The sequence below is a fragment of the Chlamydotis macqueenii genome, chromosome 21, assembly GCF_036417535.1.
Source record: "Chlamydotis macqueenii isolate bChlMac1 chromosome 21, bChlMac1.mat, whole genome shotgun sequence".
NCBI classification, from domain to species: domain Eukaryota; kingdom Metazoa; phylum Chordata; class Aves; order Otidiformes; family Otididae; genus Chlamydotis; species Chlamydotis macqueenii.
The window spans coordinates 6,533,089-6,561,009 of NC_141576.1; the positions used below are offsets into that span (position 1 = coordinate 6,533,089).

The following is a 27,921-nucleotide window of genomic DNA, read 5'->3' on the forward strand; positions in this document are numbered from 1 at the left end:
GCCAGAGCCATTTCATGGGAAATCTTATCTCAGGGGAACTAATTTTTAAGCAAAAAGCTGTGACTAGACCCAAAAAACTGTAAGAAAGCCTATGGCTAAAAATGTGACTTGTGTATTGGTCTGTCTTCAAAAGCCTCAGCCTACCAACCTTGGCCATCAGGCTTTGGCATCTACAGAGCTTGTAAAACCGATGGCTATTTACTGGCTTCTGAACTCAGAGCTAGACAGGGTGATATTTCTTATGCCTACTCTGCAGACTTGAAGGGAAATCAAGAACATGTGAGAAATATCACAAGCTTTCAGGAAATATTTACAAAATACTGTTCAACTATAAGCATACACACTTACTTGCTCTCTCTTTCACAACCTACATCTCTGTGGGAAGCGGAGAAAAAAAACACTACAAAATGTCAACAAAAAGCATCAAGTTTGATGCTGACAGAGTTTGCATCAGTGTGAACTTCAGCCTCCTAGCAGGACTGGATTAGTGAAATGCAGACACTAAAAAAATCAACTGACAAGTTGAAGAGCGATGGAAGGTAGGAGAGGAAGAAGAGAGAAAGAAGGTGTCAGAGAAGGGGAGTAAGGCAAGAAACTGACCTCATATGCCTAGCATTCTAGGGTTTCACCCTGCTATTGCAAAATAAAAAGTAGATCACTCACTCTTCACTTTAATCTGTTTCAAACATCCATACAGCCTCCTATTCCCAAGAGCTGCCACTGATGCATTGAATGTCAGGAAATATACATGGAAGAACAGTTAAGCAAAGGACAACCTGTCAAAGGAACATCTGTCTGTGATGCAACTCTTGGATATAACATTTTTTATGCCCCAACAGTTACTTTGGGACACTTAATATCCTACAGGCAAGTCTTGCAAGGTGACCCCATTGAAATCTGGGCCATCTGGGGAAGACAGCATGTGCTGGTTATCCTGCTGACAGCATTAACTTCAGTAATGATTTTTTTTCCATGGGAAGCTTTCGTGTCCTTGATACTGTTCACACTCAGGTGAAGGCTTCAGCCTGCGTAAGAGAAAAGCAGTAAATAAAAGACCATTCTTTCGTGAGAGGTGAAAGTTCCCTAACGACACAGTGGGAAGCGAGGTTTCCTGCTGTAATTTCTGCTACTTTTTACAGATGGATAAAACTCAGAACTCAATACAACATGTTTTTGGTCCAAATTCAAGCTTGACTGCTCCTACAAGAATCATATGAGACTTTCAATTTCTTACATCTGGCCAAATTAAATTGGCACGGGCTTCCCCCTGGCCTCCTAGGATAGCAGATCTTACAGAGACAAGACTCTTAGCTGCTGCATTAGCCTCATAGTTGAGGCTTCTGGTGCTCCTGGACTCTGTCTTTACAGAGGGCTTCAGCTTAGTGTTTCTGTGTAGGCAATACTCCTCTCTTCTTTTCTTGCTTGCAGCAGCTTCACCTATGTTTTTCTAGGTCTTTATTTTACTGTTGCTTCCTAAGATTTTCTACAAACCTACTCATCTGTCCCCTGCTCTCCTAAAATCATCTCCTGCAGAACCTGCAATTTGACAGTTTGCTGTCATAAGGTTGTGTAACGGCCTCACTAAACCATTCAGCTAGGCAGCTTAAGGTTCAGTGATAATCACACATGTTCTCAGTGCTCCTAACAAAAACTTTTGCTTACTGTTGAACCGACGGATGACTGTGGGCCTGGGCTTGTGTTTTGCTGATGCCCCATGAGCTCCAGTTAACCTAAAGCTGCGCAGTTGGCACTTCCCTTTACATGCAAGCAAAGAACTCTTATTTTATTCTCTGCTCAGTCAACATCAGGAAAGGCATCATTTAGCTTTATCCTGCCCTAGTTTGGATTTGAGGGCTCTGCGTTTGTAATTACTCTGGATCTGCAGTCAGAAAATGGTCCATTTTATTAGGAAGAGCAATTGTCAAAATGTGGACGTGGGTCTCAGAGTCCGGTCTGTGTCCCCTTTCCTTTTTAAGTTTAATTCTAAATTGGCAGTAAGTGTGTCCCAAGTGGAGGCTAAGTCCTGGAGAGAATGACTCTTACAGACACAGAGTCTGGGACAGAGGGAAATGCGGAGGAATAATGGAGAAAAGAGACACGGTGTTCCTTATTACACAGCCTGTCAGGATGCTGCACAGCCACTCACTCACGGTAATTTAATGGTGGATAGAGGAATATTTAATTTGTGTTTTGGATAAGTTCTTGGACAGACAGTTTTCCGTCCTGGAAAGAATCCAGCCCCTGTTTCTTCTCCCCCTTCATCTTTCGTCATCCTCTCCTGCCTGCCCCTCCCTAGTGCACTAGACACGCTCTCCTTTCAAAAAGTTACTGACCAGAAAATTGTCGAGGGCAACAGCCCAGCGAGGCGGTTAATCCCCGCTGCGGCAGGCCTGCTCCTGGAGGCTTCCTGCCCTGCGGTTACCTCTGGGTGACCCCGGTGCTGGCAGTCAGGGAGGCAGGTGGAATGCTAAAGCCATGGCTTCTGCTCCAGGCGGCTGGCGCGAGGCGATGAGAGCCCGGGCAGCGGCAGGGCGGGAGCCTTCCTACCACTGGCCATACGGAAGAACAGATTTATGATGACAGAGGAACTCAACACACCCTCCTCTTAATTAACTTTAAAAGTAGGTAAGGGCTGTGACATCACAGCTTAGTGCAGATTTTTCCCAGGATTTATTCATGAGCAGATTTTGCAAAACAAACCTTATCTCTAGATCTCCTCCCCTCTAGCAAGTTATCTGGCCTTAGGAAAATCATTTCAGCCAGAGCGGCAGGCTCAGCAGACACTGCATCCTCTGCTCCCAGAGGACTCGTTTAACTCTGGACTTAATCTGCTAATGAGACATGCCCTGGGGTCGGAGGGGAGTCAAAGGGAAGGTTTTAGCTGCTGTTGTACTAAGGCAAGACTTTCTGTGAGAGGCCTGCGCTGGCTACTTGCCAAAAGCCCCAGATCCGACAGCAGGTTTAAATCCTGATTTTCACTGTGAAGAGTTATGCTTTTGACTGCCACAAAATCAGATAAAGCCACTAATTTATATAAACTGGTCTAGATTGAAGCTGCTATCAACTGCAACATACATGATCTATGTTTCTAGAGTCTTAAGTATATTATTGGTGCAGGCGACAAGGCTAGAGCTAATTTTACATCATTTACAAGGCTATTTAACTCGTTTTGTCCGATTTTATAGCTAGCGCAATTCAAGAACAGCAGCAAAGGAATGTTGCCCTTTGACATCGTCAATTAATTTGGCACTGTATCTTCAGCAAGCCCGTTGTGCTCGACTTTATCCCTCCAGTGAACTAGACCAGTACTGGAAAGGTGTCCCACAAAAAAAAGCATTTCTGACATGTGCCGTTTCTTGACACTCCCTTTGGATTATCTGTGCTGTACAGATTGTTCACTCTTCGTTTTCCCAACACAGCAATGTGCATTAGTGATTAGCAAACATAACTTCCACTCCAAAAATTTCTGCATTTTGCGATTCATGAAGCAATTCTCTGTATCAGTTTGAAGACACTGAAAGATTAAAGTGCTGCAAAGACACAAAGTGCCCTTCCTGCCTGATCTCATTATTGCTGCCTCCACAAATCAACCACAACTCCTCGCCACAGATCGGCGGAGATAGGAAGTAGTTGGTAGGTCACCACATTTCATTCCCCCTTTCAACCTCCCTCCTAGCCCAGCAAAACAAAAGTTGCTCTGTTTGAGCTGGTATCTGCAATTGCACAGACTGCTACCTTTGTTCAAACAGAGAAAGCCTTTCTGCACCCAACACGGAAAGTTCCTGCATACTTTTAGGAAGTACAAAGTGTAGATAATCCACTGAAGCATGTCAGTCTTATCCCCATGTATTTACAAAGCCTGGTAGTACTAACTCCCAGTTGGTCCTCCAAAGAAAAGCATTCCAGTGTATCCCATAATCCTGGCCGAGTTTTGCATATCATGAGAAAAGGACGCTAAATCCTACAGCCTCCAGTGTTCACGTAGCTTGCTTGTCAATGGCAGAAGGGTTTTCTTCTCCACTCCTTCCCCGCTGCTGCCCCCAGGGCAAAGTCAGACAAGTTCTTTCAGGAGTTCCTCCTGGGAGAGGCCAACTAAAGACAGATTACTGGAAGAGTGAAAGGTGTGGCCCTTCAGTGTGAAAAGCCAATCTTTGCTTTAGAAAGGAAAAAGAACCTTTTGATGCCTGAAGTAGGTCAAAATACTTAACCCAGCCCCTCAATGACACTTGTATAAAAGTAAGCAAACAAAGCAGGCCAGTGACAAAATTTTCTCGATTCCCACAGTGGAAAGTGAATATCAAAGCTGCAAGGGATGGTACGAGGAAGACTACAGGCATGCATAGGGGCATCCAGGGAGTAAGCCCATGTACCTATTTTACACACAAACTCTTATAGCTTAGTATTTAGAAGTTGTAGAGACATTAGACTATAAGAACTTAATTTAAATTTAATCCTGACACCGTGGTAAACACAGAACACAGACTTTATTATAAACTGGTCTGAGTTAAGGCCAGGAGTTATGTACAGTAATGAGATTAAAAGTTAGGTCTAAAGAGACTTCAGAAGGAGACTAAAAGAGTGAATTCCAATTCCTTTAGGCTAGAGGCAGAACTTTTATTACTTCGTATGTTGATTTAGCAGTGAACGGGATTAACATCATTCACCTAAGCCACCCTCAATTCCACTTATACCCCAGTCACCCTTTTCTCTTCTGAAGAAACCAAACAGCACCTAAAAAGTCAGAAAGTATGTAAACACTTGTCTCCTACTCAATAGAGGCCTTCCTTGGAAAGAAAAATTGTAATTTTCTGTCTGCATACAGGCATTTAAGACCAGTTCCCTCTGAAGAAGTGAACAAATGCCTACTGTTCCCACAGCCAGGACTATTTAAGGACAGGTGGCCCCATGCTGACTTTTTCCAGTGGTTTTTCCAATTGCTTTCGTCTGCAACACGAACTGCGACTCCAGACTGCCTTGGGAGCAACACTTCTCAGCTCTGTTGTACAGAACAGTGGAGGAAGGGGAAGGGTTAGGGTTGTTTGCAAGAAGAGGTCACGCAGGAGTCAGCCTTTACAATCCTATTAACGCTGGGACAGGGTCAAACGGAGTGCACGTTCCAACAAAAGCACCAAGTGGCCACAAGCTGTCACCCTGCAAAGGTTCCTGGAAGCATTTGTGGGGGAAAAACCGACAGATTTTTAATGGTGAATGTCTGCCACACCATGTGTTAGGACTGGCCTCTGCTCCAGGGAACGAAAGCACACAAAGAAATATCCAGCAGTAAAATTCTCCGGCTGCAAAGTGGAAAAAAGTGGCATAACCGGGGGTGGGGAGAGGGGTAAGGTTTTTTAAGTTATATATTTGAAGATATCTACCAACAGAAATATAATACTCCATCCTGTAAAAATAACTAGTGTGCTGCCGCCTCCATTTGCTTGGCACGCCATCCCTATAATCCAGATTTATATAAAAATGTCCCCCAAGATCTCAGGAAATTGTGGGGAGGGGAAACACGCAGGTGCAGAAAGCCCTTTTGTACTGCGAGTACAGCAGACAGGATGAAGGGATATAAAGTCAGTAAATAACATTTCAAAGGGAAAAAAAAAAAAAGACTAGTCTGCTGGACAAAAATGCTGTGTTCTGAAGGGCATTTCAATGTAGCTGGAAGTTTGCTGTTTGCACATTTTCCTTCCAAAATGCTGCATTATTATTTTTCCTGATTGCATATACTTCTCAGGGTGAAGAGTTCTTACCATGGGACAGGTTAAGCGTTCCTGTAATACAGTTAAACATTTACTATGACAGAAAGTTCTGTTGACACAGAAGGGTGAGAGGGTTTGTTTTTGTAAAGCTAAAAACATTAAAAAGAAGTTTAGATTACAGGGTAACGTTAGAAGTAAGGGACATGTGAAATTAAAAATGTGGATCGAACACAGTATTCTTTCCATCACCTGACTGGGTGAAAGGAACTCCTCAAATAACCTGGTTGAACCAACAGTTAACTGAAAAGTCTGCTACTAAAAAATGGAAAAAAAATTAGACCTGACATAAATTTATGGAAAATAAGTATTAAAAGGCTACAAACTGGGTGCCAATAGAACTGGATTATTTTTTAGAGTTTGCCTTTATATTTATGAGATTATTTCTGTAACAGAGTGCCTCATCTTAAAATGCTGAGTGGTTTTAGCTTCTACTGGAGAAGGCTGGCCACTGCACCGTCACCTTTGAGACGGCACTTGCAAGACTCCTAGGGCTAAGTCCCCTGTATATCTTACAAAAGTATAAATTACGCTGGATTACCAGTTTAGAGTAAAAAATTGTCAGCTTTAATTCAGAACATCTTCAGTTTTGCATTGAGATCAATCATTAGCAGTACTTCAGCAGCACTTCACTTATTTTTGGGTAATACATAAAAGTCCCCTACAAGCTCTATGAAAAATAATAAATACAATTTTATCAATCAGATGCTATACTCAAAAGGTAACTGAATTAGCCTTCTGATGCTGGACCGGTTCTGGACTTTGGCAGTAATCTCGGATGACTGCCCTGAGAACTGGAGCTAAGATTACTATCTGTGAAATGTCATTACAGTCCTGTTACCAGTCAAGGGGACTCTGCATTTTGCTATACTATCATGCTAGCAGAACGCAAAAATAAGGTGGACAAAGTGGTAAATGTATTAAAGCTCTGGTGAACGAGGACAAGGACCCTTTACAAGGCAGGCAGACAGACAGCCCCAGCTCTTGCAGGAACATCACAGAAGGGGAAGACTGGGGGAAGTGTGTAAATTTGTTAAACTGGAAGAAGGCTTGCAACAAGAACAGACATGGAAATCTAAGGATGAATACCGTTTCTAGCGCTGTCATTGTAAAATACCCTCCAGAAAGGCCTAAAATACGCTCCAGATCATCCAAGGACATAATAAGATGCAGCTCCTGACTGAAAAAATCATTTCTCCCATGAGGCTACTGAAGAAGTCCTGAGAGTTAAAATAGCCTACATGAAATTCCTGTATAAAGCCAACGCTAGCAACAGCTCCAGACAAGCTCCCCTACAAGCCTCCCTTCTTTGCCTCCAGAAAAAGAGGATTGCTACCATTTAAAGCCCACCTGAAAGCTGTCAAAAAAAGGCTTTTCTTCTAAGTATTTTAGTCAAAAAAATAAAGGATATTGCTTAGAAGAAAGCTTCAATGTTTAAATGCTTAACTGGCTTCCTATCTTTTTATGTACACTTCAAAATAGTATTTTTTAATGGTGCCTGTTGCTATGCAACAGGGCAGAACTTCTAAAATCTATTTGTCTGTTGTACAAATGACAGTTTTCAGGACATATTTAACTCTCTCAGCCTATTAAGTCAAAGAAGGACAGGAATAGGAAGATTGTAAGCTCCCAGAGCGTGCATCCCCCCAAGGGGCACAGCGTGGCTAAAAAGGGTCTCTCACTGATTATACCAATTTTTTCAATGCACTGTTAAGATGAAGCAGCTACTCTGCTTCTAAAAAACGTGGACAACAGCACAGGTCTAGTTAAATAAAATGATACTGAAATGTAGAAACAAAACTTACGGTCATTACTTTTATCCAGACATGATCAAAGCAATTCTAATCAGATTCTGCTACAATTATTTAAACTAGAGGGCCTGGTTGGCCATCACAGATCACGCTCTAGCATGTTAAGAAGTTACAGGTCCCTGGAAGTTACCACCCTTTGGATATGACTGCCTGTCCCATGCATGCTTTTTAGGCTCCTGCAATGCAAAATGAAGTTAATTCACTTCAACATGAACGTAAAATCGATTAAGCTACCACAGAACATGAGATAAGCTTTACTTTCTGGTAAAATAAACTCTATAAAGTAACCTAGTCAGTAAACAAGATTTAGCTGAGGGGGCAACAATATAATATTGTGGCACAGTAATTCCTTACAGTGTTTGAAGTTGGTCACAAGCACAGCTCGGTGCCAGAAGGGTATTCTGTCCACCAGCAGATTGCAGAGCATTGGTATCTGTAACCTACTTCTGTGAAGTGTGTGAAATTTAGCCCTAAAAACAAGCCTACTTCTGGCTGACTCACGTTCACTGTAGAACAATCTGCTTCCACTGAAAAATAGTTATAGGTACACAAAAAGACTAAAATAATTGCACAGACATGATTTGCAGGAGCGCTGACTGACGCAGTCTCCACATGCGTCAGCAGGAAATCTGTAATGGACTGTCATGGCTGAAATGGCACTTAGAAGCCTAAATCCTGATAAAATAACATGACTTTGCCTAAATCTGTGATTCAAAAGCAAACCAAAAGTATTTTAACTGTTTTTACTGATTTTAGTGGCTAAAGAAGCCATTCTGACTTCATGTATTGCAGAATAGTTCATCCCAATCACACTGACTCCCCTTGAGATAATTTTTTTCCCCAATCTATAACCAGCACTCTGATTATTTATTTGCACGAACAATTTCAATAACACAAAACACTGTTCTTGTGATATAATTTCAGTGGTTGAGAATTTTCTATCTTTTATCTTCCCTTTTAACTCAGGAAAAGAAACTAAAATCACTTTATAGATGTCTGTAGAAGTATCTGTAGATACTTTACTATCTACAGGTACTTTTCTACATTTCTGATGTTGCACAAGTGCTAGAGCAAAACAAGATAAGGCCAGTGGTCAAACCCATCAGCACATGGCTTCCTCTGGGGGAGCAGTAAACAAGTGCGCTGAGGTCAGCAGGCGCTGGCTGACCCACGGGTGAACTCTGGGCTGGACGGGAGATGCAAGGAGCCAGATCACGACGCACGCACACGTCCTTACAGCATAAGATGTGTCACAGAGCAATCTGCAGTGGGTACGCGTCATCATCTAGGGAAATGAAACCTTGAAAACCCCTTTGATGGCTAAATGTTTTGCTTTTAAAGAGGCAAACCTCTTGCTTCCATAAAGCACACATTCAAACATAAACAGAACGTGGACAATAGTCTCTGAGGGGCCTGGATTAAAATCAAATAACAAGCAACACAAAGAACACTCTACAACTTAGCACAATCAGCACATCTCAAAACCCCAAATCAAACAACGCGGCTTAGCGAGACAGGACTCCTGTGTCTCCTGAGAGGCTCGGAAATGTTTTTACATCACTTCTGACAGCTCACTGCGGTCAGAGCCAGCCCTGCTCCATTACCACTCTGGGAAAGAAGTATTTGTACCAGCTGGGTGTCTTGAGTATTCTACTTGGAAGAGGTCATCTCTTCTCTTTAAGGTAGTAACTCAGTTTTGACCTCACTGGTAAGGTTCGGTTGTTTTTCAGGAGGTAGGCCAGAGGGAATTTGAGTCTGTACTCAACGCAAAACCAAGCTGCTGCGAGTGGCTGTCAGGATTTCCCACTCCCTCCCCAGCCTACCACAGCCAAGCCTCGCCCAGCGACCGCACCGGTCAGGCAGACGCGCTGTCTCTGTTTACTCCTAGCACGGAGATTAAAATGACAGATCCGAGACCAACACTAATTTAATCTTAATGTACAACATATCTGATTGTGCACTGTTATTGTTGATCCATTCTTTTTAAGGGCACAGAAAGGTGAACTGTGCAGTGTGTTTACAACACCCTCCACTCCTATTACTTTATTTTAAGTCTCGTATATTTGAAGTTTTTCTTAAGGTCCAGCACCCAGAGTTAAAAAAGATTATCCAACCTTTTTTTTTGCCTTCAGTTAGAGTGCTGCAAGTTTGTCCACTTCTCAGATACAAAGAAAATCTTGAAAATGTGAGTTGGGTGTACCCACCGATTCCACGGGCAAACAGAATGGAAAAGCAACTACAGTTACTTAAAATATCATGCTTTTTTTGAGTGTTAACTCCTGATTTTTTTAATGTAAGCCTAGCTATACAGGAGACATTTGCTTCACAACGAAGCTTCTAGGAAACACTGAAATAACATTTTGTTCAGTGTCTGAAGTTTTCACTTTCTGATACTAGTCAGCACTCACAGAAACTCAGCTGGCAGTTTCCGTCCAGAATTTACTGGGAAAGAGGACATCCCGAAAGGACAGACACTGCCCATCGACACCAGCTGGTACCTGTGCTGGCCAAGAGGAGGAACACTGATGGAATGAGAAGCCAGGCTTGAACTCCATTTGCACCCATTTTAAATGGCTGTTTCATGTAGATAACGGATGAAATATATTAGCCAGGTCATACCACTCCACCTTTACACAGACTCTTTCTAACCCGTGGCTAAAAATATGTCATACTGCAGGACAATCACAGCCCAGAATCTTTCCAGGCATCATTTTTATATCACCTCAAAACATGCAGAATTTTAAGTTAAGTGTACTCAGAGGTACTGCCGCTGATGACATACTGAGAGCCGCATCTATCTCGGAGTCACATACATGAAGCGTAACTGATTTCAGCAGAGCTGCGTTTGTGCTTTCAAACACTGCTTTATTGCCCTAAGGGGATCGCTGACACATTTGCCCAGGCAGTGTTAGACAACAGAAATCCCTATGTTAATCAAAACAAGTGAGCTCTGCAGCACTGTATTCAATAAATTGTAATTAAGAAGGTGACAACATAAGGGCGGCTGTCCACAGAATCCTTTTGTAATTATGCATAGTTTATGGCTAAACTAATAGGATGAACAATTTAAATTAGTCACAAACTCTGCCAAGGTACGCATCTATTCCCAAGTCTATTAATTAGAATCAATTTAATCCCCACTGGGATAAAGGTCAAACAACATGTATTTGACCCTTTCCTACTGGCGTCAGTGTTATCAGCCAATGGATCTGGCAGTGCCTGGGTCTGACTTGTTCGACCCTTCAGCATGTTGACATGATGCTTTGAAGAACAGAGGCTGGGCACAGCTAAGAAGATCTCTCTAATAATTTCTGCTTTATATTCCTGATAAGCACATAGGTTTAAAAATTCCAGAGTTTGTTCTCTCTCGGTGGTCAGCTCTGAGGCTGTTGTTCTCCGTCTCTAAGATTTTTCCTTTTCAGGCTCCTTTTCCTACACAATACCTTAAAGCAGTAATGGTATTCGATTTGCATCTTCAATTTAGTCCAGAAATCAAAGTGAAAAATTAACATTAAAAACCAATCAACATTTGTTAATGGATTTTAAAACAAACACTCAAATTCAGTAATCATTATCTGGCATTTCCAAACTGTCCAGAAGGAAAGACACAAATTTCTACACACTTGTCCAAATTGATGGGAAGGAAATAAAGAAAACTGTTGTCTTTTTTTCCTTCTGCCCACAGTTCCTGTAGAATTAACTGGTAACTTCTGTGAAGTTCATCATCATCACCATCATCATCTATTTGTTCTACTTCTTTTCTTGACAATACTGTCATAACACTTTCATACCTGTCAGGTTTCTATCTAGCTAAATTCCTGGTGTTGGCTATGGTGGTAAGATGTAACATCAGCGAGTTCTTGCTGTACTAACTGCGTATGTTCTCTTTGAATGCTGCTGATCTGTTTGAGGAATGTGATTCAGAGTCTATTCAGAGTCTTCCAAGTTCCTTTCATAATTTTACTGTCCACTGCATAGTATCACCCTAACAAGACAAGTTTCCACAGCAGAGTATAAATAAATAAATAATACTTACAAATGTATGCAGGGCTTACAGTCACTCTTAAAGCAAACTGTTGTGCCAGATTAATTAGACATTAGCTCAACACCACGTTTAGTTCATTTTATATTGCAGTAAAAATGACTTATATATGTCAATGCTTCAGATGGAAATAGTTCTACAAATCTGAGACAATTTTTTCCTAACCTGTGCCAGACTCATGACATAAACGTAGCAGAAACACACAGCAGTACATGTACAAGTCACTGCGGGTGATGAAACAATGCAAATAAAATAGAGATTAATCACTTCAGAGAAGTAAGGTGAAACATCATAGACCAAAACCATCTTGTCAGCCATGAAATCCAGGAAAACAGCCTTTTTCCTTTCTTTGGGACAATGACAAGATCACAGAACGCTTGAGGCTGGACGGGACCTCTGGAGGTCATCTGGCTCAACTCTCCCACTCGAGATCGCATACCTGGTCTACTGCTTTGACCACGTCAACTCTCATTTTGAATTTCACTGCCTTCTCTTTGAGCTTTCCAGATCCAAGCTTCTGCATTCACTTTCAAGGCCGCTACTCCCATGTTACTGATCACCTTTCACTTAGCATCAGAGTTCCTTTTGCAGCCTTCACCTCTCTGCATGGATTTTTCAAACGTTTGTGTTTTCTACCTCTATCTGCACCTCTGTAAACATTCCCTAAAACTCCTTAGCTGCTCTTCAGATCCCACTTTAAGGCCTCCATTGCTGTGACGCCTTTCCAAAACCTTAAAAATAGCTACGAGTGGTGCTGAAATCACTTGCTTTACAATCCCCATCAGCACAGACTTCTGTGATGGCATTCAGCTGGTGCCTTTTGTTTTATATTGTAAATCCTGAGGTAGGCATCATCTTTTTCTGTTGTCCTTATAGAGCACATTTCGCATTTTTATGCTAAATTATTTCTGGCGCACAAGTGGGTTTCTGAGGCGCTACAACAACATTAATATATAACCTCATCTTTAAAACTTACCTCCAGATTTCTTACAGGATTGACACAGTCCCTGTATTTTGTGGGAAGCCTCATTTACCTGTCTTGATGCCAGTCCTTAAGCCTTTTTCAAAGTGCTGGATTTTGGTGTGCCAACACAGCACGGTCTCCTTGGGACAGTATTTTCACATGACATCACCTGACAACAAGCCTGTTACTGTGCAAGCTCCACTTGTTAACGTTATTTATTCTCTTTACAACATACTCAGTAACAAAAGACAGGTTATGTTCTAAGTCATAAGCTAAAACAGCTCCAGCCGGACTGCTGCTTCACAGACATCAACAGATCCGATAGCTGATAAATTCTGGCTGCGCTTGCCAAGCAGAGACACTTACTCAGCATATTATCCAAACCGCTGCCCTCGGCACCACCGCACGTAACAGGCTTAATGCCATCTGTGCCTGGGACCTGAAACAAGGGTTCTTCTGCCCGTTCTTAAATTCAATCAACAAGGAAGCAAGCTGCCAACAGGAAGCCATTAAATAAAGTTACTGTCAGTATATAATCTTTATAAAAAGAAAGCCTTTCTGGAGACCATAAAGCAACTCAATAAAATCTATTCTCTCATCGTTTACCAAAAGTTCCAAATTAATTTTTTTTTTTTTTTTGCATGACAAAAACATTCACTCCTCAATTCTCTTCACGTACTTCTGGGTACTGCTACGTTACGACATGCTCTAATAGTTTGCTGTAAGATTAAGTAAATTTAAATAAGATTAAAGTAACCATCATTAAGAATATGCCTGAAACTGTTCAGTTCCTATGGTTTTTCTTCTTCAACCACACACATAACAGGAGAGATTAATTACCTAGAACCTGATATTTGCACTATGGGTAAATATTCTCATCATTCTGAAATGTCTACAACATAGAAAATGCAACATTTCCTTTTATATTTAATTGTTTTTCACTCTGAGGCATGTCAGATTGCCTTTACAAAATGGCTAGTTACTTATTTGCATTGCTGAATTACTGAGAAATCCATTAGATACAAGGACTATGTGTCATTCTGGTATCTCCACAGTGCAGAAAAAGCCTTCATGGACAGATGCTCTCTTGACAACACTGTCTTAGTACTGGAATCTAAAAAGATGTATGTAAATTTTACACTGAGTCTTTATAAGTCTTTATGAGTATAAAAATCATTATACACCAGGCCAACTCAACATCTGTTTGTGTAGTACATTTGCATACTGCACTTGCGCTGGGTAAAGTCCATCAGAACTGTGTCCCTTTCTTTTATAAACATAATTTTAAAGGCTTTATCATTTCACTATGTTAGATCGTGGTGCCTGTTAAAAACCAGTACATGGTGATTAATCGTATTCTATGGAAAACCAGTTCCTCTCAGCTCTGAAATAATGTAATTTTAAATCAGCTCTTTTCCTTTTATCAGGCCTAATCTCCTCTGAGGTGGCCAGATCAGGTCTGTTCATGTTCTGAACTCGGAGTGAATTGCAATACAGATGTCAGAAATCAGTTATTACTTGTAGAATGCAAATATCTTCTTGATGAGTGGCCCAGCCACAGTGGATTTAAAAACTGACAGACAGCAAGCCCAAGGACTTAATGGCATCTCAACCCTTCCCCACTCCTCCTGCACATTATCAGAAATTATACGCCTTTGTACATGACAAAAGAAATGTTTTCAGGTTTGAAACACTACAGCCCATCTGGGTGGGACTCCATGGCAGATTAAAATTCCTGTGCGTTAAGAATTTGATGGCAGGTTTTTCTTCAGGCAAGGGCTAATTCTCAAATACAGTTTAGTAAGAGTATTCTGCAGGTTCTGACGGTGAAATGAGAGGTGAATGTTTGAGAATGAACAGTATTTTAAAAGACATTTTAGATTAAGAATTCTTACTGAAATCCCTGTGAGATACTAATAGCTTTTGTTCTACACCTTAAAAAAGGGCACAGCTCTGAAGGAATTTTACCATCAGTCTAAGTATTTTGCCCTCACTTCAGGAGATTAGTATTAATTAATTTCCATCTCTAGTCACAATGCAGTGATCTTTTACCATACAGCATTGGTATATGCTATAAAGAAGTTTTTAAAATGTATATACTAATTCATACAAACCAGGACAGTAATATGTCAATATGACTCATAAAGACCAAAATGAAATATTCATACAACTACAGATGCAGTTTGTGTAGATAATGTGGGAGGAGCATGTCATTGTAGAAATTCATTTCAAAACTTGCCTAGTTTCCATTACAGGGAATGCAAAGCTAAATTCAAGACCTGACACTATTTTTTTACATAATCTCTCTGCGACTCTCATCCTTAACAGAGTTTATAGCCTAAAAATCTCACACAGCTAAAACTCGCCAGTTACAAGGCTCTCAAGCACTTGCAAGTCTTCTGAGGTTCTCAGTTCTGTTGAATTCACTGGAACACCAAGGGAAACTGGCTCCAGGTTCCAGCACAGCTCTCATCCCTTCCTTGGTGCTCCTTCCTCCACTGACTTCTTATTACCATCCCAGCTGTAAGTGAACCGAAAGAAGACAGCATGCTCAAATGGCAAGGTATCTTCCTAAATGAAGATATTAAGGTCTGACTTTGAAAATATTGTGAAAGTAATGACAGAAAGAACAGCTGATATTTCAGGCACGTTTTTTTTTTTGGTAGCCTGAACAAAATCAGGAGTGCTATAAGCTGAATACAAACCAAAATAACAACAACAAAGATCTTTAATCAGTTTTCAAAGCAGAAGTTTTCAAATAGTGCCTTCAGGATCTTTGTTCACTATCCCAAAATAATCGCTGTATTATTGTGTTTGTAGTGTTCTACAGCTGCCCGTCATGTTGCCATCCTCTTAAAAGCACCTTGCAGACAGAATTGTCTAGACGCCAGTGCTGACAGAGGGAGGTCATGGCTATCAAGTGGTACATTCCGTGCAAGAGCGAAGTTTCCGCTTCTTGTTTTCGTTGGTGATACTAGCTCCTTGCCATCTCGTAAGGGGTCTTGTCCGTCCTGATATTCCAGACTGCTGACTTCATCCGCCGCACAAGCATGCGAACCCTCTGAGTCGCATAGTTTCCTGCAATGCAGGAAGTGGATGTCCAGACGACAGAACAGTGAAAGGAGAGATCTTTCAGTGTGTTTGCCAGGCCACTTCTTGCACAGTGATGAATGTGAAGAACTCTCAGCAAGGTGAACAGGAATCGTTCAACTCGTCTCTGCCGTACTATCACACTAACACAAGGCTCCTAACCCACTGGGTATTCTGAAGACATCTCTCATGCCAAAATACTCCTGATTCTGTAGAAGCCTTCTTGTTCATTTGTCAGTAGCTACAATTCCCAAAAAAGCAAGCATAGCACGGCTGGGGTGGGGGGAAGACAAAATAGGAAGACAAAGACATACTGTGAAAGAAACTGAGATCACAGAAATTATCACAAAGGAACAACAGAAAAGCACTGCTGTATAAAATCCTTTGTCAATATGCTGGTGAAGATTAACATTGCTAATTTCTGAGTCCAGAGCCCTCAGTGTAAATAAAAAAACCTAAAGAAAACCAATGGCTGTTGACCAGTCTCCCAACAGGACAGGCCTAAGAAACTCTTCCAAAGACAGTGTCAGATAACCTTGAATACTAAAATATACACTCGGCTTGGGGAATCGGTTTCTAGCCTATATCTTTTTCAGTTACTTTTCTCAGGTTTCGGTGTCATTTAATAATCCAGAATGCTGAAGAACTAAGCATCTGTTTCCTGTTCCTTCAGACCTCAGATTAAAGAATCTGAGAACAAAGTAAACTAAAATTGCAAGGAAAAATTTTAGACATCAAGGAAATGCCCTAAAAGAAAGCCTAACAAAGAGCAAGACATACAAATGACATATAAAAGACATACAAATCAAAACTTCATAACTGGAGATCATCAAAAGCAGGGCTGACAACTCTCTGGCAAAGGCCTATAATAGAAAATGCTGTAGGGAAAGCAAATGACATAGAGGAAACCAGGTGCATTTTCCAACTCTAACCACCAGTGAACGAGCCCATTCAGCCCTGCGTCCCCCTGACTACTCACATCTGTAGAGGACTGTTCTTCCGCACAAGAAATATTGTTCAAAGGGGCTACTCTTCCCAATATTAACTCGATTACACAGTATATTCGTTGCAAAACACCATTGAATTTTGGAAGTGGACTTCTCTTTTGTAGGCATTAAATCATAAACTCATAAAAACCTCTCCCTCTCCCATTTCATTAACACATATACTCTGCCATCTGGGCTAACCACAGGATAGCCAAAACTAAGAGCCTTAACAAAGCTACCAATGTGCGAGACTGAGGCAGAGGTGATGCTCTATTTGTCAAATACTTTTAAGGTGCAGTCAAAATTCTCAAGAGTTAAAATCAACAATAGTGAAAATTTTGAATTTTGCAAGCAACCAAGAATGAACCAAACCCAAAAAAGTGCATTTCTCCAGCAACTCAGCTGCAGCACAGTAACTCCTCATCCGGCACTTCTAAATCTGGACACATCTCTGGGAAACAGCATGACAGTTCAATTACCATACTTGAGTACTTCTGGAGAAAATTCAGTGCTATTCATCCCTCATAATAACACTAACATGTCCCGCATCATCTGTAAACCACTCTCTCGCCATGCAGCAAATTTAAATGCTTTTGGTTTTTTTCCAGAAGTGCTACAGGAAGCATTTGTATACACAGTGCCTCTCATGACCAAGTAGATTTTGTAAACTTCTACTTGAAAGTAAAAAAGGAGCACGGATCCCTTGACCTCTTGGTAGACACCTGAACAGAGGTGATCTAATGATTGAAGTCTCTCATTGCCTAAAAATCACTGGTAGTCTTAATGGAAAAAAAACCCAGAAGATACACATTTCCAAAACAGAAAATACAACTGACATGGCTTTGTCCCCTTATTGGCCATTTCATCAGAGAGGCCAATGAACAACCATGAGAAAAGAAACATCACCTTCAAAGGAAATGTCTTCTAGACACTTATCTAGCCAAGTTATGCTTGAGGCACAATGGCAGAGCAATGGACTTAAAAGAATGGGAGTAGTGAATGGGAATCGGGATGGATTTACATGATCATGCCCAAGAGACTTCCATTCTGTTGGATTGAGAATTGCAGTCTCCACGCTCATCCATCAAGCGGAAGACACTATATTTCCATTTGCATAAACTTTTTTTATTTATTTCTTGCCGTCTTCATAGCTTTAAATGCAGGATCAAATTTTACAGTAAAAAAGTTGCACATGTGACAATTCGTAATCATAGTGAGATACAACACTTGCCATCGTATCTGAAAACTGCTCAGCTACATGTCATTTGTGATTAACAAAACCAGCCTCTGAAAACAGAGCGTAAGATGAAATCCAATCCAGAGTAATTATCAGAGGAAATTTCCTATACTAACAGTCTCAACTAACCTATCTTTCAGAAGATTCTAATCTCAAAAATATGGTTATATATCGCCGCCTACCTCCAAAACTCCGCCACTATGTCTGTGTGCGCAAGCGCTGTGATGAGTTTTTCAAGACATCCTGCATACTCACTATGAGAATCTGAATCTCTAGGTTAGCGTTTCCGTTCACCTCTATGTAACACGGTGCTTGGCCTCAGAATTTCACACCTTTGGTGGAAGTGTTTTTCTAAACTTGGAATATTGTGACTACATCATCTGATCATCAGAATCTGTGATAAATGCTTAATTATGATCAATAATTCAAGCTTTGCATATAATTGTGAAACAGTTAACTGCATAAGAAGACAACAGAAAACCAGAGCAGTTAATTTTCCCAAGCCTTACTGAAATATGCCTTGCTAGGCACGTCAAGTCTTTTCCGTTTCTTTTTGATTGTCTAAGGGGAAGCATAAAATCGAAGAGCAGTGTCAAACAGAGGTCTTGCATTCTACATGGAAACTGCATTAAATTGACAAGGTCAAGGTTGAGGACAGAAGACAGAAAAGACATGAAATCTCAGAGCAAAGGGAATGGAAACTACCACATCTAGGTAAAATTGTCATTAAAAATGTTAAGGAAGAAAAGAATAAGCCCACTTTAGTGTTGCAGAGAAAATGTGCCACTACCAAAGGCAGAAAGGCAGTGCCACTACCAGAGAGGATCAAAAGGAGAGGAGTGCCATATCTGACTTACTGGACAGCCATCATGTAACCAAAAGGAGAATCTAATTCAAACTCAGTAAAAGCAAAAACTGAAACACCTTGATGACAGACATGAAAAAAAAACCCCAAAGCTCTAAACAGTAACTAGCAACACAGAGCATTTCACAACATCCTATGAGACAAGTACAAAGGTTCCCGACAATTCTTCTCATTTATTCTCTTCTTCTAAGATACGTAGAGATTTTATAGATAAGACATACAAACGAACTACAGTCTGTATCTGATACCTCTGTATCTTAAATAGCTCCCTCTCCTCTTGGCCCATGCCACCTGGTTCATGAGGGCTGACTGCCATTGTTCAGCTTCTGGCTCAACTGCAGCTAAGCAGCTCTTGAATCAGCTGTAGAAACGGTGGTACTTTCGTATCAGGGCTTAGCATAGCAACCAGCCGGACTAAATAAATAAATAATGAGCCATGGTATTCTAACAGATAATATAAATACACTTTCAGCAAATTGCTTGGGTCCAAAGGTCAGTCAACTTGTTTGTTCTGTCTCCAAGAATTTGTAAATCTCCACATGATGTTTAAACACAAGCATATACAAACATCAAAGTTCAATGTTGACATACTTTACACCTCCAAATTGTTTGCCAGAACAGCTCTATACCACACAAAGAAAAGTGTAGTGCATGTGTAAGGAAGTGACAAAACATATCCCAAACTAAATGCAATTTTTTCTTTAAATATCTTCTCATTCTGTATTTTTCTTCTTTATTCTGTTTACTCTCATTCATCCTCTCACAGGAGGAAGTATTTATGGAGCTGTCTAATTTCACAATCGCTCCCCTTCATTACCCATAAAGGGGGAGATGACACTTCAAATCTCAGGCCTGGTTTCAGGGTATGGGTGTTTTTTGTATTCCAGATCGATTCACCCATATGGAGACACCTGTACTTATGAAAACAGAAAGTTCCAAGGTAAACCACCAGTTCTTGAGCTAGAGAATGGACAGCCCACCTACCCTGGCGTTTCCAGGCTGCCGTACAGATAGACCAGCCTCAGCCTCTCCCCCTTTCCCTCTTCCCTAAAGGAAACGTGCAAACAATCTCACAGCTCTACTCATGTTGTGCTTTTCTTCCTTGCTGGGGCCTCATTCATCTTACCTTTGAACAACTCTGGGCTGGCAAAAAGCAAAATACAAGGGGCTTCTGAGAGCACAAGGAATGAATTTCACGAGTGAAACCGAACTCTTCTCCCCCCTTTCCCGAGAATGCATTATGAGGAGCGGGAGCCCTCCCGCACGCCCCATTTGTCCTTTCCCGCGTGAAGCCCCCCTCCTCCGGGGTGACACGCGTGGAGCGGCAGCCCGGCTGCGTGTGAGGAGAGCTAGAGACGTGCTCAGCTGGAAAGGCCAAAGGCGGCGGGCAGCCGCCCCCTCCCCGCCCGTGCACAGCCCCAGCAAGCGGGGCTGCCAGGAAGCAGCCCGGTAAACAGAAATGCAAGGGAGCGCTGGCTTCACAGCTGGCAGTCACACAGCTCTCCTCCCCCTGCCACACAACACAGGCTGCAGCGAAAACCTCGCCTTTGTCAGCAGAGGAGAATTCACGAGGGGGCCCCTCTCGCACCTTCCCGTTTTCTTAGATGGGGTGGGGAGAGACAGGATGCGGGGAAGGAGGAGCGCACAACTGCTGAAATGAAAGTCGACGTAACGGCTCGCCGCGCCAGGGTTTTGCAAAATTAGTGCCCCTTCTCCCCTGTCACCTTTTCAAAGCGACCCCATCAATCCCACCCGCAGCTGAGCGAAAAGGCTTTTAAGCCCCCGCGCCGGAGGGCTCCCCGACAGAGCAGCAGGTGGGAGCCTCCTGCCCCCCTCCCCTCCGCGCCGGAGCTCACCTTTCTGGCTCCTCGTTTAGCAAACTCCCTGGCCAGGTGGCGACCGATGCCTCTGCCCCCGCCGGTGATGAGCACGTTGTCCCCGGACAGGTCTCGGAGCCTGGGCGGCAGCACCAGGCACACGGCAGCTTTCACCACCAAATAAACCATCTGCACGGGGAAAAGCAGCAAAGCGCCCAGCCATTTCCAAATCATCCTCTCGTTCCAGGCAAGTCGGGAAGGCAAAATTCTCTTCTGACCCTTCACAAAACCAAGTTAACAGAGAAAGAAAACCAATACCCTTCATGCACCCCCAGATGGGTGACAAGTCTTCAACCCCCCTTCCAAAACTTGGGGGCAAGAGATTCTTGGACTGGAAAAATCCTTTTCTCCCCCTAAAAAAATTGGGGTAGGAGTAAAGTAGTGCAGAAGACCAAGTCACTCCCCTCTTTCTTGATCGGTGTCCTTGGGATTGTCACATGCAGGTAAAACAGTTTCCTTGCTTTTTAACTGGAAGGCAAGTTTTTAATTTTTTTTTTTAAAGAGAGAGAGAAAAAAATAAAATTAAAAGTAACCATACATCCCTTCGCTTCAAAGACCGATATAAAAATCCAGTATCCAAACAGAAGGCTTTTATACTTGGAAAAATAAAATAAAGCAGCCTATGTCTCCAAATTTCAGCCTGCAGTGCCTTGCAGGCAGCTCATTTCTATTCTTAGACTCAGGAAATTGCTTAAATAAGACAGAATTGCCAGGACCTTCTTTTTAAGAAAGGCTCTATTCAGGATAAGGTTGTTGTTTTTGTTTTAATATCTATAAATATCTATAGACGTTCTGTCCTGAGCCGGTTGCAAAGGTTGAGCTGACAACCGCCTCTCTCTGCCCCCTCTTCTGGTTTGTTTTTTTTTTTTCCTTTTTTTTTTTTTTTTTTCACTTGGAGTATCTGTGATCACAGAGCAGGAATTACGCCGTGCACTATTTCAGCTCTGGCTCTTACTCATTTGTCCCTATTGCGCTCTCTGCCTATCAGAGCCGCGGCGCTGGGGAGTTTTTATACCCCATTAAGCCTGATTGACAGTTAAAGTGTCGGGGAGATTTCACTACTGTTTCTGTGAGTGGCTGGCGGGGCTCTCCCCTCCCCCAGAGCGCTCTCGCAGCCACCGCACACAAACCCACACAGGCAGGCAGGCTGCAAGCCGGGGCTCGCAGCTGTAAGCGAAGCACACGCTGTCACCCCGCCAGGCAGCCCCTGCTCCTCCCCGACCTACCCGCAGCAGAGGGAAGGTGCCGTGGTCGGACTCGAGCCCAGGAAAAAGCGGTTCCAGGAACAGCCAGGGTTAAGGCGAGTTCAAGGGAGCCGGCTCTGCCTCAGGGAGCTCTGGCAGAGAGCTGCTCGCCCAAGATAAGCTGTTGTGGACGGGGAAACTTTTTTCAGCCCTGGATTGCCGGGCTGAATCCAGCCTCGGCTGAGAATCACCAGAATCTCCTACGGTTGGACCAATGATTTTGTGCCCAACGTGACAACTCATGGATTTTCCAAGCTGGAAGACGCTTGCATTGCTGAAAACTGGCGATTTAGTAGCAGGGCAATAAAAAAAGGCAGGCTCTCAACGAAAGAAGGAGAGTCACTTTCTCACAACAAAGGGTGTTTTTTTCCTCCTCTTTTCCAAGGCATTTTTGTCCAGTTACAAGGGCATAGTTGCAACACAAGGTCTCCGTAGCACTTTAAACTATGTTGTAAGAGGAGAAAGGGCAAAGTGTATTGCAGCTAGGTTCCCCAGCATGGTTGTTTGCACCGTTAAACGTTGGGCAGGTAGGTTACGTTTGCAGTTGTGCTGATGAGGCATCTCTGAGGAGGATCTAACGGCACATTTGACCGAGAGCTGCTCCTGCAGTTAGTAGTTGTGGCAGCAATCAGAAATAACCCAATATGCAAAGCTCTCAGGATGTCAAAAGATGCTCAGGGATGTCAAACCTCATATGGCTGTCTTCTCAGTTGTACTGGGAAGAACTTACATATTTCATTAAGAATGTGCCAAAATGAAGCCAATGCCACATGTTAATTCAGGAGATCTGGATCTATATCCACTATCCTGGGAAGCCATCTAGTGGTAAAAACTAGAATTACTGAAAAAAAAATGACAAATTTGAAAGACCTCAAACAACTTTTTACATCTATAGTGACTAAAGCACCACTGCAATGGAAATGTATGAGTCTACACATCTATGCACAGGCAGCCGAGCTGTACTGCAGAACCAGCTGAAGTGAGTTAGGAAGCGGAATCTCTTTGAAAAGAAATTTAATTTTATGCTTCGGAATCAAACAGGTATTTTTGAAAGCAGGCGTTGTTCTAAGTGGCCATATAGTAAGAATGTTCAGAGGTTATTTGTTTGCGAAAAGAAGAGCAACCAAGTTTTTGGTGCCACGGACATTTAAAACTTATATCACATGTAGTTTTTTTTTAACACAAAATGTGGACAATATCTAAATCTTTTAATTTCAGCTCTGTTACAAGTTCCACAAAAGTTTTTAGAGAAAAAGAAAATAAAATTTAAAGAGAAATGTGCAGAGTTCTTACCTTTAAATGCCAGGTTACCTCATATGAAATAAGCCATATGACTATGCATCATCATAAAGTGTCAGGAGAGAGGTTTTTGGAAAGAAGTTGCTGAAGCATTCTAACTGGAAACTGTAGGTCTGTACAAACTGTCAGGATCAGGTGGTATTCCCTAACTTAGCTGCCTCTGAAATAACCAGAGCGCAGAGATTTTCCATTGCTGCTTGGCTGGATTTAGCACCTCTGTGTGTTTTTACAGTAATACCTTTAGAATTGGAGCTAGGGGAGGCACCTGGCATTACAATTTTCCTCTCAGTCCAAAAACTCTGAAGGAGAGAGAGAAATTACACAGAGAGCCTAGTGTCTGGTTTAAACAAGAATGACTCAGTGTCTGGACTGGTAACAAATACAACAACTTTCTGGTATGGAAATAAGGAGCAGTGTTAAAAATGAAGGGATATGAAGTTCATAAAAGTAAATTTGATTTTTTCATTCCTGAGTTCAGTCTCTTTACGCATAAATCACCATAGACACCTTTAAAATAGAAAAGGCAGCAGTATTACACAGTTAACTTGTTCAGATTAAAACCAAAATTATCAATTTAAAACATTTGCAAGTCATTTCAAGCCACTGGGAATGGAATAATCTTGTGGGTATTGATTTTGTGTATCTATTTCTAGCTTGAATAATATTCTAAAATGTATTGAAAGTGGGGTTTTTTCATTTGTTATGATTTTGGTTTAGGCAAAGTTGCTACCAAATTTGGAGTGGGAGTAAAAAGACAGTTGTAGATATCTAAATTTTTCCTAACCTGCTTGTCAAATTTCATGAAAGTATGAAGTATTTTACTTGTTTACTAGTTTAGATTTACCCTGAAGCAGTGAAAAACAGAAGCTACTATATTGTACAAATGTACAAAAGCAAGAAGCAAAAGCAGACTTACAGTAAAACTGAAGTTACTGCATCTTGCCTGTAAAAAATACAATGAAAAATATATGCAAGTTAGTTTAAAATTCACCTAATTCAACCAAAAAGTCAAGTAGTTTTAAATTCTACACATACTATATAGAACACTGAGAACAGCTGGGGTTTGTCCCTTATAATTGCAGTTCCACTCTGAAAAGTGGCAAAAAAGTAGTATTCTGGGATTTCATCTGATTGTTGTATAGTAACCATTGCAATCTTTTTTTTTTGGCAAGAGGTTTTTTTCCAAACCATCACGTTTACAAAACCAACATGTGCTTTTGTTCAAAAAGTTTATCTCTGTTAGTGAAACCTCCTCAATGGTACTTTCACACAGGTTTGGTGATCCAAACTGCTTTCAGTGAATGTCTACAGGTGCAAGCAGACACTTAGAACATACCTGTGCTGATGGTAACAAGGATCTTTCACATCACAGCAGTTGTTCTGAATTACAAGTTAAAAGTCGTCCCAAAGCGAATCCCTTCCATGTTTCTACTCAGAAGTCCTTAACCACTGCCCTGGAGGATTCAGTAAGCTGGCCTGTTAATTTTGTAAAATTGCGTCAGTTTCTAATGCTGTCACTTAGTTGGAGAATTTAATTTTGCATTTTGGATAGTTGCAACTACTGAATTATTTGTTTCTATACAGACATTCACCACAAAGTATAAATTGCAAAATAACCCCAAAACTTGGTTTAAGCCATTTTCATGGCTCTTTGAACTATGTTTCATTTCAGTTTGCAACAAGAGCAAGAACGTAGTCATGTAATCTCAGTGGTAATTCATTCAGTTTAGGCCTTCGCTTTTCTGTTGAAATTTCTGGGTTGGTACTTGTTAACAGAAGCGTAAAGAAAGATAGCTTTAATGCAGTTTTAGGAATCTATTCTGAATCAAGAGGTTTAAATTTAGATAATCCCTGAATAACTAATTCCTGGGACTACAGCTAAAAAGATGCTATAAAAGTTTACGCTTTCTGAATGTTTGACCCCAATAGTGCCTAACTGTAATAGTCCAGCTTAAAACTAAATCTGTTGTTCATATTTAGGCTACCTCAGGAATGCCTATAGTAACCGAAACCCAGCTTTTGAATTGTAGTTAGTGCAGATTTACGCATGCTCTCAATAAGAGTCAGACACCTACTTTTTCTTACTTGCCCTGTCTTTAAGAAATAAGTAGCAGTGAAAAAACAACTTTTACCTCCGAAACAAGTTGATACACTCTCTAGACACATCACTTGCATAACAAAGGTCCATTTTTGCAGAACAATGTTACATGGATCTATGAAGAGGCTCAAGTAGAGTGTCTGAATGCTTAGACCTTGATGTTGCAGCTGTATATATATATAGGCAGAACTCCACATTTGCTCATAGAGCCAAGTTCCTAGCAAACTTGAAAGTCTGTTCATGCGAGTGAAGTTGCTAAACTGCAAGAACTTTTGAAAGGAAAAGGAGCTGGAAATTAAAAGCATGCTCAAGGCGTATCTGAAAGCCATTTGGGTTAACAATTCTGCTTTCAACTTGAAAAAACCCACCAAAAATATATACAGTACACTGGTAAGCAGATGTGAAAAAACTGGGAACACAGAACAGCACTATTACACAATGGACAGTCTGTGTTACCAGGGTGTCAGTAATACCGGTTTTTTACATCAGTGCAGGGTTCTTGACCATAGACAATCTGTCACGATCAGAGATTAAAACTAAACCTCCTTTAAAAAAGGAAAACTTCTTGCCAAGCTGATCTGGTTTTTGTTACATGAAGTACTGCTGTCAGATTTGGATAAATCAAGAGCTAAATTTTTGTGCTTCTTGATTTCATTCTTCCCCTGAGTTCACATTTTCCATTTGAAATGTGTCCCAGTGGTTCTATGATTTCACACTGTCCTTCTATATGCTAGTAAGTATGAAGAGTCTGATACTGTTGCCTTCTCAGTGGAGTTTTGCCATGGACTGAGCTCAAAGGGACCAGGTTTCTGTTTAACTTCCAGCCTTGACAGAAAACAACGTGTCCAGCCTTGTGGAAAAAGCTACATTTGGATGTCTTACTGCTTTCCCAGGGTCTCACAAGTCAGTATAATGAATAAAGATATAACAAATGTCTTACTGAGTAATTATAAATTCTAGATGACATCCCTTTCTAGATTCAGTATGTGTAAAGCCAACTGTCTTTATGAGCATAAGTACCGTGTTTTCAAGTGCACGTAGGTGCTACCTGGAATTCAAAGGGATGCAACATCAATAATGTGGTATTTCTTTCAATTGCTTAGTCATTTTAGTACATGTTAGATATTATCATTTCTACTAACTGCCCTTCTTTTTTTTTCTCACCTGTCTTTAATTAGAAGCCAAATCTGTCTCGATCTGTTAGCCCGAGTCTTCATAACTGGAAGAGAGAACAGTGAAAAAATACCACATGTAAACAGAGATGAAGTGACTACATTGTGTTAACTGATTGACTCATCTTACATTCCGTTCAGCACATTTACCTCATTTTTATGCCACTCAGTATTTACCATTCCTTCTGAATAATTCCTCAGTCCTAACAAAACTTCTAAGACACAAGGAATGAGGGAGGTAGAAGAATTAAGTACATAAGGCCCTCAAAATTAGAGAAGCTTATTATTTCAAGAGTTTTAACTGAAATCTTACTAAACCAACGTGATACAGATTTTGACAAAAACAGAATAGTAGCTGTAATAAGTTTTACAACAGTAGTAGTAAGTATTACAATAGTAGCTTGTAGTAAGTTTGCACTGGAAGCTTGTAAACTAGCTTAGGAAAAAATCTCTAGATAAAATGTTCCCTGAATCCTTCCTAACAAAGAACTAATCACATGGAGCTATAATTTCTTTTCAGAGCTAGTTGTTCACTAGTACATACAGAGGTGAAATAATTCAAGTCCTCTAACTGTCATAAGCTTCTTCAAACTTGACAATTCTAGAAAGGAAGCCAAAAAGAGGAGGAAATTTAGGAAGACAACGCTGTTGTCAAAGGCAAACTTTTTGGCTGGAAGGCTGAGATGGATCAGTTTTAGGTGTATGAATAAGATCACATTATAAATTGATGCTGGGAATATAAGATCTCTAGAGAGATTCAGTTGGGCTAAGAGAAGGCATAGAGGGACGATGGCTGCTTTATTCAAACAGAACCTATAGCATTTTTGATGATGGTCTGAGCAAGGATAAGGTTTGGATTTTTAATAATTTATCTGGATATTTCTAGGACTTTACCCATTGTTAGCAGAAAGTCCGTTTGCTCATTCTTGCTGAATCACTGCCGTTACTGCTACAAACTTTTTAGGGAACAGCAGTTCTGGAGGAGGACACTGGAGCAAATGATACATAAGGTAAACATCACAGAGCTTCCAAAGGTCAACGGATCCTTTCACTCATTTATAGGGACTGCTGCCTTTTTAAAAGTTATTTTATCTTTCCTGATATGCACAATGGCCCAGGGCAGTGAGAATCAGCTGATTATTTAGAGGAAGAAAGATCACTTATAACAGCAGCATGCATAAATCCAGACGTTCCCTAGAAGGTGACCTGTAAAATAAATTGACAGAGATGCTTTTTCATCCCTGCACTCTAATTAAACTTTCTCCAACACTTTTGATTAAAAAAAAAAAAAAAAATCCCCATAACCAACCAACCCCGAAGTCCAAGAGCCCCTCTTCATAAGACTCCTATTTCTCCTCCAATCTCTCATCAGATGCTTGGTTGCTGACCTGAAAGTCTTCATATAATGGGAAAAAAACATGTATCTTGGGAGCTCCTAAGTGATTTGGCAGGAGGTAATTGGTATTTTGACATCCAG

At 41.2% G+C, this 27,921-nt stretch overlaps 1 protein-coding gene across 1 annotated transcript in view; it reads right to left on the reverse strand.

Annotated features, from left to right (window-relative positions):
- Positions 1-21,957, reverse strand: part of DHRS3 (dehydrogenase/reductase 3) — a 32,257-nt gene extending 10,300 nt beyond the window's left edge. The window contains exon 1 of the mRNA XM_086764502.1: positions 20,611-21,957. Coding sequence (XP_086620628.1) covers positions 20,611-20,805 — 195 coding nt within the window. The 5' untranslated portion in view covers positions 20,806-21,957. The remainder of the gene's footprint in view (positions 1-20,610) is intronic.
- Between the last annotated feature and the right edge of the window lie 5,964 nt (positions 21,958-27,921).